Here is a 14,823-nt window from a genome sequence, read left to right as displayed (position 1 = left end):
TCGACAAGATTGAGCTCTGCATTGGTGTACTTTGCATTGACTTTATACTCGTGGTCAAGGATGTCTTTATCATTGTTGCATGAAACTAAAATGCTATCTTGAAAATAAAGGGAAAACATCTACAGGTTCTTTGAGTGTCATAAACACGTTACAGAGAAGGAGGTAATCCCCTTGTATGATCAACGTATTTCCATCACATGAACCCACGGAGGCATGCGTGTCATATGTGTGTTCAGACGTGTGTACATATAGCATGTGTGAGGACAGTCATACAATCTGCACCAGGAGAGCTGACCTTTTCCACGTTTCCTCTCACACAACCACTGATGTTCAGTGTCAATCACATCTCTAACATGTATGTGCAGAAATGATTGACACGGAGACTCCACCCCTGAGCCTGGCCTGTGCTGGCGGCTCCAAGATGCTTCGCAGAAGCTAAACAACTGTAAAATGTCAGATGACATTATCCCCTTTGCTCCGTTACATGTTCTGTTCTTAGAGCAGAACATTCTGGGAGCCAGAGATGAATGTCTGGTCTCTCATGCACGCATGTGCACCAATATTCAAAGGGCTCAGAAAGTCCTCCGTTTTCTGCAGCTCACTGATAGCAGTACTCTAAGATACTGCAAAGTCACAAGATCTCTGGGTCAGGCGCCACTTACCAGCAAAAAGACAGCAGTGAGACCCACTTCATAAGTTCACTGAGTGTGTAACATGGGTATCAGACTAACTCACTGAGTGTGTAACACAGGTATCAGACTAGCTCACTATGTGTGTGTAAGACAGGTCACTAAGTGTGTAACACGGGTATTAGAGTAGCTCACTGAGTGTGTGTAGAACGGGTATCAGACTAGCTCACTGAGTGTGTAACACGGGTATCAGACTAGCTCACTGAGTGTGTAACACGGGTATCAGACTAGCTCACTGAGCGTGTAACATGGGTATCAGACTAGCTCACTGTGTGCAACGTGGGTAATAGGTTCCCCGTGCACTATAGTGGAGCCAAAGTCACAGCCAGTTAACCCCACACATCTGGAGAGATTCCCTATAGAGAAAACCTGAACACTGGGAAGAAATATAATCTTTCCCTTCTTTTGTAATTCTTTTATCTTAAATATGCTCATGGGAATCTTCTTTCACAATGAAATTTAAAATGTGGCCTGGCATTTGCTAGTCTACAATTCTAGTCTATATTTGCTAGTCTATATGTTCTGTAAGAAAGCAGAAAGACTTCACGGGCCCAGAAGGCGGGCTCTGCACCTAGCCTGGCACGGGGCTCCTGAGTCTGGCTCCAGTCCTGTGAAGCTCCGCTGTCATGGTTACCTGGTTTTCGTGGCACGGGCCCTGGCAGTACTCGGTCAAGCTCTCCAGGGTCTGGTTGACCAGCGCTACATTCTTCTCGTTGATGTAGAGCCCCAGCAGGCCCAGGCCGCCCGTGGTGCTCCCGCAGATGCAGTCCAGAAACTGAAGCGTCTCACACACGAGGTTGTGGTTCGTTTTATTGTTCTGATTCCTCAAGAAGTTCTGGGGGGTTAAAGAAGGTGCAACTGAAGGGCCGGGGGCAAAACACAGAGAAAGGGTGCTGGCCACGTTCAGCGTTCTCTCTCTCTCTCTCTCTCTCTCTCTCTCTCTCTCTCTCTTCTCTCTCTCTTTCTGTGTGTGTTTGTGTGTGAGTGTGTGTGTGTGTGTTTATGTGTGGACAATGTAAGTGATGGGAGGGGACCAACAAAAGAGGGAGTAATAAGGGAAAAATAATGGGGGTGACAATGTCTAAGCAGAATGATATGGGTGAGGATGTCATAATAAAGCATTATTTTTCCGAAGGGAGGGAGGCAGAGAAGAGGCTGCAGGGAGGGACTGGGAGAAGAGGAAGAAAGAGAAACTACAGTTGGAATGTAAAATAATTTTAGAAAAGCAAACTCTTTATTTTTCATGATAATTTTAAAATTAAAAATATTTAAATAATGATGCACTAAGTTTCTATTAAAAGAGAGGCCTCTCAGGTTCTGGCAAAAGCATCTTCAGAACAGGTCATAACAAACACTGCTCCATTGTCATCATTTTATTTTATTTTATTTTGGTTTTTCAAGACAGGATTTCTCTGTAGCTTTTGGAACCTGTCCTGGAACTAGCTCTTGTAGACCAGGCTGGCCTCGAACTCACAGAACAGAGGACGGAAGTAAGTATGAAAAGTAGAAAGGAAAAGGAAAATAAAATCTTCGGGGGGGGGAGGGGTCCAACTTCCAATGAACCATCCCTGTATCTTTACTATGCAGGGGCGTAAGGCCATGGTCTGAGAAACATGGAAACCCTATCGAGCTTCTCAGGGAAGAGACCTACTTCTATGAATGACCCTAAATCTGTTAAATCTGTACACACACACACACACATACACACATACATACACACATACACACACACACACACATACACACATACACACACACATACACACACACACACACACACACACACACGAGACTCGCTCTCACCGCCTGTTAGCACAGAAACTGTCATAGCAAAAGCTGGAGCCTTCTCCCTGGCAGCACAAAGGGCTTGGGGTCATGGGAAACACCTCCATATGTGTGGACAAGCATTGTCAAGGAATGTGGCAATAGATGAAGTTACTAAAGGAAACAGTCGAGACTGTATTTGATATATACTCTCCTGAACAGAAGATGTACATGCATGGATCAATGTTTGGACATAGAATTTTCTAGAAGAAAACAATCTGTTATTTGGTGCACTTCCTTTGGGGAATAAGCTAAGGAGAAACAAGAATAGAAAGAGCAGGAAAGAGAGGGGATTTTCTATCTCAATGTTCTTATAGATATCTATTTATTTATTTGAATTTGTTTTTAACTATTTGTTCTTTGTATCAAAGTAGTCTTGTCCGGTATCTGCGCCACACTCCCGTGAATGACATGGCGTCAGATATTACATCATCTGCTCTACAGCCTATGTCCATACTGTTGGGGTGCGTGGGTTAGAGCCAGCAGGTCATACACCCTGCAGAAGCTTGATCTAAGCTGTGGCAGTCTGGTCCACACGAGCCATGCTCCCCCATCATTCCTTCCAGAGCATCCCATCACCATGGGCAATGCTTTGTCTGAACCGCCATCTCCTGCCTTCGGACCCCGTGTTCCAGACAATAGAGAACACGGTGTCTCACTCTGCCACTTTCTCTGTGGACAGACGCTGCTAGAACCAGATGATCTGGTGGAAATTCAAGGTAGAGATCCCGGGTAGGACCCACTACAGGAACCCCAGCCAGTTCACTGTAATTCATTATAAAATTACTTCCCAGCTATGCTAGCTAGCAGTATGGCTAAGCTGGTTGGCCTAGTGGGCATGTGTCTCTCTTGGCAGCAATCTGCCCAGTGGAAACTCTTCAGGTGAGCATTCTCGCTCTCTCCCTCAGTCTGGCCAATCAGCTCCTTTGATGGCCTTTGCTATGCCATCATGGGCAACGCATGTAGACAAATAATGCCAGCAATAGGCAAAACTGAGGCATCCCTGGTCCACCCACCTGACAGAGGAAACAGTAGTGAGGAGATGCTATGACATGGGCTACATTAATTTGCAAAGTAGTTTTAACTATTATAAGAATGCTTTATATTATTTTGTTTCTAGTGAAACATAAAAATATATACTGTGCTTAACAACTGTGGATTGGGAAAGATATAAACACCCGAGTCTAAAACCATGAGAGGCAGATAAGATGTAGATGGTCTTCCTGAACAAACACTATGAAGGAGAGCAGATGGGGTTCAGCGGTGCTAAGATATGAGTTCTGGATCACAGGGTAACAATGTGTGGATTAGTTTGTTTTGTTTTTTAATGCACGAACATTTTTCCTCTTGTTTTCCTTCCTTTCCATTTCAACAGGACATTGCTGTCTTTGTTGATTATTTCTTCAAAATTCCTTCCTAAATTGCATATTAATTTCACTTGGATGGCTCTACCGAGGCTACAGAGCTCACCCACAGGGAGCAGAGGACGTACCTGTAGCTCTCGGTTGTGGTTCTCACACAGTAGTTGCAGGAACCTGAGAATGGGCCGCATAATGGTGATGGCGGGGCTCATGGTAACTTCCTCTGCAGACTTTTCCTCGGCACTTCCTGCTTCCGGTCCTGGGCACACCATGTCTATTTCTGGGTCCATTTCTCTTCTGTACACACAGTACGCTTTGGATGTGGCTGAAGATGCCTCTGTCAGCTGCCCTTTCATTCCCTCTTTCAAATGAAGTGATGGATCTCTCACTGAAAGGCAAGCAATAGTTGGATTTCTGAATTTTTTTGATTAAAGGAAAATAAAAAGCCAAAATTTGGGGATCCAAATTTTCCCACAGCTTAATTTTAAATTACCTAACAAGAGGTCCAATAATTTCCTGGAAGGGACAACTGAAAACTTAGCACAGCAATCAGAAGAAAAGGCTTTAGTACCTAACTGGTTTCAGAATTTTCTGATATACAAATGTATATCACAACGACACATAAGAACATGTACAAGCATGTATAAATGACTTTACAAGTATACCGCAAAGGGCCAGAGAGGTAGTGTCTTAGTTACCTTTCTATTGCTGTGATAAAACACAATGACTAAAAGGGTTTATTTCATACTCTGTGTGTGTGTGTATGTGCTGTATTAATAAGATTATATATATGCACATATATTACACATATATGTATATATTATTAATAGGATTACATAGAGAGAGAGAGAGCATATATGTAGCGATAGATCACGGTCTATCACAAAGGGAAATTAGAGCAGAAACTCAAGGCAGGAATTGAGCAGAGATCATGGAGGAATGTTGCTTACTGCCTTGCTCCTCCTGGCTTGATCAGCTTGCTTTCTTACAGAACGCAGAACCACCTGCCCAGGGAGGCACTAACCACAGTGGGAGACCTCCCACATCAACCTTTAATCAAGAAAATGTCCACGGCCATGACTATAGGCCATTCTTATGAAGGCATTGTCTCAATCAAGATTCCCTCTCTCCAGTTATGTCTAGGTATGTGCCAGCTGACAGAAACCTACCAGGACAAATAGCTTGGCAGTTCAGAGCCCTTGCTCTTGACCAGAGGACTAAGCTCAGCTCTCAGCACCCCCACCAGCTGCTCATAGCCTCCCATAGCTCCAGCTTCTGGGATCCAACACTCTCTTCTGGTCTCTGTGGACTCTCACACACACGCGTATGACACACACAGAAAAAACAAGAATATATCAAGAAATATGTGTGTGCACACATCTAAAAGTTCCTAAAAATCTCATTAAAAATGATAAATTGCAAAATTATAGTATCTCCACAGTTTGTATTTAACTAACAATACTTTGGTTATTTCAAATGCAAACACTTTAATAAATTCTGTCCTCAGAGTTTAATTTCCATGCTCAGAAAGTTTGGGATGGTTTCCTTTACTGCACAGAACAAAGAAATTCAATGACTTTCATGTTGTCCACTGCTCCCACACCAATTAAACCCCTCTTAGTTTGGTCCTGAAGGGCTATTCTAGGATCAAGCCCCTTCTATCCTCTATAGATGGACATCCATACTGGAAACACCGGAAATGATAAGCCCCAGAATCAAGATGGCAAAGCTCCCCGAGATTTAAATGCTTCGTTCCTTTCTTCTCTCATGCCATTCTCCCAGATACTCGGGAAGCCCCTCACCTCTCATCCGCGGGCCCGAGGCTATGAGGTCATTGTCATCGTCTCTCTTCTTGCTCCCCAAGTCTATGGTGTTGACAGTCACCGTGGACCTGATCTCTTTCTGAGCAGCCTTCATCCGATCATAAAGGACTTTGAAGAATTTTTCCGACTTTTTCTGCTCATGCAACTGCTTGTAGAAAGAATTCTGCAGAGAAAGCATCATTTAAAATATCAGTTCCACAGGCAAGGAAACGAGTGGTTTGTTCTGAAATAAACACAGGTCTTATGGGTAAAAGCACAGTGTGCTACCTTTCACTTGTTCTACAAATGGACGGGCTTCCAGTGTCTCATTCCAATTAATATGTACTAATAGCACATGTCATTACATTAATAATAACATGTTATTACATTAGTAATTCAGACCTTTCACTAAATTCCAACATAGTTAATATTCTATCTGATGCAGCCTCCTGCATGCATTTTTTCCATTATGAGTATAGTGAGTTTTCATAAGCAACTAATTCTTTCAGTCTGATGGTGTCTCAAAGCTGTGCATTGACCTGACACACTTACTGAAAGTCTACTACGTGCAGGGTTCTATTTTGTTGTTATAGACAAAACAAAAAGAGAAAATGGCCAGACTCGGGCCCACATGAGCTGGTAATCCAAAGTGAAGCATGGTCACTCACTTATGACCACCCTGTATAAATAAGGGCTCCCTGTTAGGTGACAATGTTATTTATTTTATTTTATTTTTGTAGCTAACTGATAGTACATTAAATTTAGAATGTGTTACCATGACAACCTCACTCATGGGAACCCACTGGTAAGTAGGTATTAAGTTGTTTCACTACTTTATAAATAATGATGCTTTCCATGTAGTTTGGGGGAACTCGCCTGGAAATAAACTCTAGTTTATCATTGATAATGATGCCGAAAGGATTCAGAATCAAAAGTGTGGTATGACGTACTTAGGAGATAGGGAAGTACTCAGCTGTGGTTACTAGTCACTGTCTGCTTAGTAACTTTTTGGAAGAACTCAGAAGAACAGGTAGCAGACGGAGGCGGGAATGTACTCTGCAGAGATGTAGCTGATCAAGTGGAACCAGCCACATCCCCAGATAAGAGCTGAACAGGCAGGCTGGGGGATCTGACAGCTGCTGACATGTTTTCAGGGGGGAATGCCTGGAGCCGGGTCCGACTCTAGAAGACTCTAAACTCCGGGTGACACTCATGCCGGTCACTGCTTCTCACATGTGCACCATCTACACACAGTGAGTTTTACACAGCCTGCGGTGTCAACTTCACGTCTGTTAGGGACACTCTGAAGCAGAGGGCTAGCAACCTCTTTACAGGAGCAGGACCGAAGAGTTCAACGTAACCATGGTAACTACTCTGAGACAGTCAAGCTGGTTCTGATGGTTTGCAGGATAAATGCATCATCCTCAGACCTTTGTGGTCCCACAAATTAAGCTGATGTTTGAGCTCTAATCTTTTTAGTATAGCGTGGCTAGAAGGTGCAGGGAAGCTGTAACACCTTAGTGAGAAAGTCACAGTCATGTCCCAGCTCTATGAAGACAAAGCTTTGCAGTCAGGGGTCCATTCACACCCACCTTCTTGCGAATACCCCCAGCCCCTGTGATGAGTATAGAGTTCTCATTTTCATGACATGGTGTGGATCAAACAATAAGATGTTGTGAAGCAGAGGGGTTCACCACATGTTATATAACCCACACACTGTAGCACTGGAGGTAGATCATTTATATAAACCATGTTACCTACAAACCAGGGCTCTACAGAAAAGCGTTGGGTTTGGTGATAACCAAAGTATGTTCCACGGGCTAATCAGATGGCATAGCATCTACTCAAAGACACCACATTATGGAAACCAAGGAGTGTCCGAGGGAACTCTCAAAGCTCTTTGCAGGAGCCGAAAACAAAGGATAAATAGTGTTACAGAGGAAGAATCTGCCCCATGGAGGAGAAGAAAATGGGAGGAATGGAGGAAGCAGGTGAAGTGACAGAGTAGAGACTAGTGTATCAGCTTCCTTTCCAGTTGCTGTGATAGAGCACTCCGTCAAAGACAACCTGGGGAGACAGGGCTCAGTTGCACACAGTTCTAGGTTAAAGTTGACCGTGGCAAGGACATCGCAGATGCAGGAGCTTAAGGAAATTAGAGCGAGCACATCCATAATCAGTAATGAACCCTAGTCTGCTGTGTCAGCATGCCTTCTCTCCTCCTGCATGGCTCAGGATCCCCGGCCTAAGAAATGGTGTCCCCCACAGTGTACGGGTTCTCCCACTGAACTAGTACGATCAAGACAATCCCCACAGACACATCCACAGGCCAGCTTCATCCTGGTCAGTCCTTGTGGAGACTCTTCAGGTGACAATTTTACGTCACTGGGAAAAGCAAAGGCTCACATATGGTAGTCAGCCACTGTCACTTGCTGGGGCTAAGAATATGGAAGGTTATTTCTGGGAAGGAGATATTTGTTGTGACCAGAGGTACAGATTCTGGAGCCAGACAGCATGAACACAGATGTCAGCTCTGTTCTAAGTAACCATGGGACTGAGATCTGCCTGCTTCTTCTTTGGTAATCTAGGATAGTATATATTAATCACAGTCTGTAATTAATATATAAGGATTAGCTAAATTAATGTATGTAAGAAAACCTAAAACTTTTGTGTTATATTTTATTTCTTTTTTCTTTTTGAGACGGTCTTACTCATTGACCCAGGTCAGGCTCAAGCACTCCTCCTGGCTCAACCTTCATTCAGAGTGCTGGGATAACAAGTGTGGCCCCCAATAGCTAGCTTTTCTTTCTCTTACTACTAGTGTTTGAAGTTATAATTTCTTCTATCTGCTTCCACGAATCCACATCTGGCCAAGCATATCCGGTGTAGGAAGTCTCATGAAGCAAGGATGGGATTCACTCTGGTCCAGAGTGAACAGGGCAGTTGAGATAACCCACGAACAGGGAAGGGAAATTAAGAATATTAAAACAGGGCAGGAGAAATAGCTCAGTGGTTAGGAGTACTTGTTGCTCTTATAGAGGACCTAAGCTCAGTTCTCAGCACCCACACAGAAGTTCATAACCCTCTGTAACTTCAGCTTCAGGGGATTCAAGTTCCTCTTCTGGCTTCCAGGCACTGCACATGTTTGTGGTACACTTCCAGTTTTCTCTCTTTCCTTTGTGAGGATGGAGATGTGTGCTCTCAGTTTCCTGCTCCAGCCGCCTGCTGCCCTGCCTCCCCAGGAGTATGGACTCTTCCTCAGGAGCCATAAACAAAACAAGCTCTTGCTACTATAAGCTGCTTTGGTCATTGTGTTTTGTCATAGCAACAAACAGTTCTAACGCAGCGGGGACGCGTCACTAAAGGGGGGTCAGATTCAGCTGGACACGTCACTAAAGGGGGGTCAGATTCAGCTGGACACGCCACTAGAGGGGGTCAGATTCAGCTGGACACGTCACTAAAGGGGGGTCAGATTCAGCTGGTCTGATCTAGCCCTCTTCAAGCCACAACACACAGCTGACATCTCGGCATCACGATGTCCGTAAATCAGAAACCTAAACAGCAGAACCTAGAGAGTGAGGTTTTCTTAGCCCACAAGAGGGTTTTCGTGCACAGATTTGTAGTAGCGTTGTTTCTTCAACAGATGTGTGTGACTTTTGTTTTCTTCAACAGATGTGTGAGACTTTTGTTTTCTTCCTCTTTTCTGCACGAGAGAGTGAACTGATGGCTTCAGAAACGCTGCACACACTACATCCCCAGTTCTCCTTTTCTTTTTAAATTTGGGACCTGATTTTGCTAAGTTTCCCAGACCAGCCAGAGCTCAGGCTTCCCTTGAACTTCTGGTCCTCCGGCCACAGCCTCCTGAGTAGTTGGGATTACAGGTCTGTCTCGCTAGTCAGAGTATGTGTGGTGTGTGATGTGTGTGCATGTGGTAATGTGTGTGATGCGTATGTGTGTGTGGTGTGGTGATATGTGTGTGTAGTGTGTGTGTGGTGTGTGTGTGATGTGTATGTGTGTGGTGTGGTGTGTGTGGTGATGTATATGTGTGTGTAGTGTGTGTGGTGATGTGTGTGTGATGTGTATGTGTGTGGTGTGGTGTGTGTGGTGATGTATATGTGTGTGTAGTGTGTGTGGTAATGTGTGTGTGGTATGGTGTATGTGTGTGGTGATGTGTAGTGTGTGTGTGGTGTGTGTCTATGTGTGTTGTGTGATGTGTGTGGTGTGTGTATGTAGTGTGTATGTGGTGTGTGTGTGGTATGTGTGTATGTGTGTGTGGTGTATGTGTGGTATGTGATGTGTATGTGTGAGGTGTATGGTGTGGTGTGTATGTTGTGGGTATGTATTAAAAGGCTCTAAAGGACTATGAAAATAAAAAAATAGGCTATCACTCCCTACGCACATTAGAAAATGAGGAAAATTACTGGCGAGACATAATGAAAGACAGACAATACAACAAAGGGACAGAGAAGGCACCCGGTGAGAAACAACTGCAGGAAGGCTCCAGGAAGCGGGTGTTGCACGCCCAGTTGGAAGAGGAGGCTCCATCATGACCAGTCACTCATAAACACACCCACCACTGAAGAGTTACTGGGCACTAGAGTTCCAAACACAAACATACAGCAATGAAGATCCGTTCCAAACCTCCAGGATGTTTAATTTACTAGGTGAAATCTGGGACACACCTGGAGAGTCACTGTGAAGTGATAGTAACCCTCCCCAGAACACCTGGAGGTCACAGCAAGGTCACACAGCAACCAGCAGTCAATTCTGCTCAACGGGACAAGGGGCTGAAAACAGTTCTGAGAGAAGCCATTGAGCTGATTCCTGCAAGAGCAGGGAGCAGCGTGAAAAGTGACATGATGTGACTGGGGGGCCACGAAGAGGAAGAGCAGGGGAAGGGACAGAGGGAAGGAGAGAGATAGCCGGAGCCTATGGAGAACTCATCAGGAAGAAGCTCACGAGCTCAGCAGGGAGTCTGTGTTACTGGGAAGAGAGATCTGAACCAGGGTGTAACACAGGGTTATAAAGGCGTCACTGGAGGCAAAGGAGAGAATGTTAGAGAGAAGGCAGAACTGGGAAGCAAGGTCACAACAGAGTCAAAGGCAAGGAGTTGTGATGATGGTTTGAGGAGCGGGGATTGAAGAGATATCACCCAGGTTTGTCACCAAGGGATGACCAGCCAGGAGACAGGGTGACCAGTCACAGTCAAAAGTGGCTTCTAGTTTTCAGTCAGGTAGCCAGAAGCCATGATGCCAGTCTCAGGGAGAAGAAGAGCCCTCACATGAGGCTGGGGAAGAGAAGCTGGAGGCAGTGGTGAAGGGGGTAGGGGACAGGGGTCCAGAATCCAGGTAGTAAAGGTTCCAGAGGAACAAAGACATTTCCAGTGATCAATGTCATAGAAACACGAGGCAAATAAAACCCAAAGGTTGGGTCTAGGACGCAATGAGCTGGCATTTAAAAGCAGAGTCTGCAGTTCTCCTGGCACTAGCTGGCATGGCCAGCATCCACAAGAGGATTAAAGGCGATCCCCTGGGACGACCCTCTGTGGTCCAGGGAAATCTGCTAGATACACCAGTGACAAATTAAAGCAAAATCTGACAGGGCTTCTGCCTGCCCTTCATGAGGCCAATAGGTTTGGGAATTTCTGGCCAGTTGGAGCTATGTGTTGCTTCCATGGCTTCAGAAAATATAGGGAGATTAGGTCACTGAGCAACGAGCCAGGAAACTCACAAGTGCTCTCTGGGAAGTTTCCAGAGCTCGGGCTCACGGAGTACACTGTTGGGTGCAGAGGATCCAAGGGAAACCTGGCAGGGGTCTCCAAGGGACAGGAGTGCTGGCTAGACAGGGTCACAGCCTTGGTGTCGTGTGAGCACAGTGTCCACCGTCACCATGAAGCGCGTGAGCACGGCTCCCCACCACCACCGTGGCTCCTGCTGCAGAGTGAGCTTCAAGGGATGTTCTGTTTAGAGAAAGAGGAAAGCCCTATCATTTCGATAGCAAATCAAGTAAGTTTATGAGGGAAATGTGATTTGTGAGGTGTTTTGTTTGTGCCAGCAAGGAGAAGCTAAAAGGATGCTTTTGCCTTGGTTTCTTTAACAAGTGAGTAAGAAACTGGAAGTACTGGAAGAGCCAGAGATCAGGGAAGACCAGAGCAAAACCAGGATGGCAGGATGTGCAAACCCACAGCAGCTGTGGCCGCCTGCACATGGTCAAGCCAGCGAGTATTCCAGCATAGGGAGAGAAGGAGCTTGGTAGCTCTCAGCCCTGGCTGGGGATCTACCGGTGTGTCCTGGCTTCTGGGCAAGGAGCGTCAGTTTTCTACAAGGGGAGTGGCTCCCGGAAGGGTAACCACGCTCTAGAAGATGGGTCTGTACAGAGGGGTACCTGGGCAGCACAAACTGGCACCCAGAGTTTATTGGGATGACAGCAAAGAAGACACAAAGTTGGGGGAGAGTAGGGAGGTGGATATGAAAAGAGTTAGAAGAGTGGAGAGGAGAAATGTGAACAAAATCCACTCTGTGAAGTTCTCAAAACCAAAATCGTTCTTTTAAAAACTAGAAACGACAGGCGGCACCTGGTTTTGCGTGTTTCCTCCCTCCAGCAAGGCGATGCCCAGCAAAATGCCCTCGGAAAAGATCCTGTCGTTCTTGGTGTTGACGATGACGTCGATGACAAGCTCGGAGGCTCCCTCCTTGTCCAGCAGACACTGGATATCCGCCATGGAAATCCCCATCTTATCCGCGTCCTGTCCAGAGAAGCCTCCTGTGGTCGGGGGAAGCAACAAGAAAGTAAACCCAGCAGACCGACTTTTATCACAGACAGCGTTCAGCAGTAGACGGTATTTCCAAGTTCTCAAGCCATAACAACGTGGGCCACGGGAAAGTTCAGCTCGAATATAAAAAGTGTATAAAGACGGAAATCGTAAAGAGATGTCCAATGTGTAACTAGGTGTCACTAAATGATTTTTCTCAAACTACTGTAGAAAGAGCTGCAGAGAGGGCTCAGCAGTTGCAAGCACTGGCTGCTCTTGCCAAGGACCTGGGTTTGATTCCAGCACCCACATAGCGGCTCACAACCATCTGTAACCCCAGTTCCAAGGAATCCAACAGTCACCAAGCATACACGTGGTGTGCAGACACACATGCAGGCACTCACACATATGTATAAGATAAAAATAAATAAACCTTTATCAAAATACTCTACAAATTTTGCCCTAATGTGTGTGTGACAAAACCGAAACAAACTATCCAGAGTTAAAAGGCAAAAATTCACCGTGGCGCTCACCCTGTGGGTTCAGGAACCCCAAAATACACAGAAGTTTTCCTGGTGTTTTAAGTGAATATTTCACATTTGTGTCACCTAAGTCAGACAGGAGAGTAGCACTGCCCTAAATGGGGAACGAGAACGTACCTCCCACTTGTGCAGTCTTGGCATAGGCCCCTGACAGGGGTCCGTTGGCGCCGACGCCATGGTCACCTTTGAAGTACCGATTCAGAAGGATTTTCCGGAGTATGCTACCCTGGAAGAGGAGAGCTGTCGTCATTTTTAAAAACAAAACTAAGAATGTTGACAAGCTAAATGCAAGTATGTCTGAAGTAAAAATGTGAGAAAAATAATTTTACACCAAATCAGTGTTTTCTGAGGGAAAGTCGCGAAGGTCCCAGGAACAGTAATAAATTTGCTTTTTATTACCAGTAAGGTGACCATGCGACTCCCGCACACAGCGTGGAGATGTCGCCGCATCCCAGAGCCCACCAAGCTGTACACATTAGACACACACCGACCAAACAGCTATGGAGCTGACTCAGGGGTAAAGGATCTTGTCATCCTGGAGTCCTGAGTTCGAGTCCTGGTGTGGACTTGGTTGAAGGAGAAACCTGACTCCTGCAAGTTGTCTTCTGACTTCCACATACGTGCTGTGGCATGTATGTGCACACACAATAAATGAATAAAAAACTAAAGGAAACCAGTTGCATATATATGTATGTATGCATGTATGTATATGTGTATGCATAAATGTATATACACATTTATATTTACAGGCCAAGGAGATGGCTTGGTGGTGAAAACCCTTGAAGACAAGCCTGAGAATCCGAGCTTAATCCCTGGGATGTAGACGGGAGAGAGAAAACTGACTCCTACACACATGTGCTGTGTCATGCACATGAGCCCTACACACACACACACACACACACACACACATTAAATCAATATAATAAATAGGAGTTTACTCAATGGGAAAAGTTCATGACTGGCTGCAGACACACAGCTCACAGCCACGAGCAAGGGCTTCACTTTTCTGTCTATTAACCCCAGCCACGTCCAGGTGCCTGCTCCACTGCTCCCCGACCGTTCCCCAATGCTTATTGTGAGTCCTGCTACTCGGAATCCCATGCGCTCCTCCCCAATACTGTGACATCAGGTTCCTGCCTTTCCTGTCTCTCTCTGAGTACTCTGGTTATTCTGTCTCCAGTAGCTAGGGGCTTGCCCTGGCTCCCTGTGTTGGGCTTCCCCCTCCCACGTCCCCTCTCCGCATCTGCAGTGGCTTCTCTTGCTCTGTTGCACACTCAGGCCTGGCAGTCATGGCTTCTCCTCCAGCCTGACCTCAGTTGACTAAGCCTCTCAGTGCTTCCCTTGGATTCCTGTTCCCTGTCTGGCACTGGCACAGGAAACTCAGGAAGGAACATCCCTTCTCTCTCCAACCTGCTTTCCTCTCCTTATCAACCCATTGTCAGAGCATTACCATCTCCCTGGCTGCTGGCTGACAACAGCTTCCGAATCCTAGCTTTCCGTGGGAGCTGCTGGGTGCCTTTGACACTCTATATAAACCGAACTAAGATCTTTTTCCTACGTCTTCCTGTTTGCTGGAGGACAAGGCCTGTCTTCCCACTGCAGTCTACATGCCCCTGGGAAGCCACTCCTTCAGGCACTATTCTAAGTGAAGAAGGTAGAAGCTTCCTGACTGCCAACTTGATTAGATTTAGAGTCACCAAGGCAACACACCTCTAGGTGTGCCCCTGAGAGTGTTTCCAGGAAATTTAACTGGGGAAGGAAGACCTACCCAAATGGGAACAGAACCATGGATTGGGGTCTCAGAATTAACAAAAAGGGAAAAGTGTTCATCCCTCTTTGCTTCCTGTCTACAGATGT

The 14,823-nt window shown here is 45.8% G+C and overlaps 1 protein-coding gene across 1 annotated transcript in view; it reads right to left on the bottom strand.

The window, feature by feature from the left end:
• Nucleotides 1-14,823, bottom strand: part of Itpr2 (inositol 1,4,5-trisphosphate receptor type 2) — a 422,198-nt gene that overhangs the window by 125,257 nt on the left and 282,118 nt on the right. Inside the window, exons 38-42 of the mRNA XM_087903959.1 lie at nucleotides 13,084-13,192; nucleotides 12,248-12,435; nucleotides 5,677-5,860; nucleotides 4,006-4,262; nucleotides 1,324-1,524 (exon numbers count right to left, since the gene is read on the bottom strand). Coding sequence (XP_087760085.1) covers nucleotides 1,324-1,524; nucleotides 4,006-4,262; nucleotides 5,677-5,860; nucleotides 12,248-12,435; nucleotides 13,084-13,192 — 939 coding nt within the window. The remainder of the gene's footprint in view (nucleotides 1-1,323; nucleotides 1,525-4,005; nucleotides 4,263-5,676; nucleotides 5,861-12,247; nucleotides 12,436-13,083; nucleotides 13,193-14,823) is intronic.

Source organism: Myodes glareolus, chromosome 3 (genome assembly GCF_982192425.1).
Source record: "Myodes glareolus chromosome 3, mMyoGla1.1, whole genome shotgun sequence".
Classification (NCBI taxonomy): Eukaryota; Metazoa; Chordata; class Mammalia; order Rodentia; family Cricetidae; genus Myodes; species Myodes glareolus.
The sequence above is the reverse complement of the archived record's forward strand: the minus strand, read 5'-3'. Positions and strand labels throughout refer to the sequence as shown.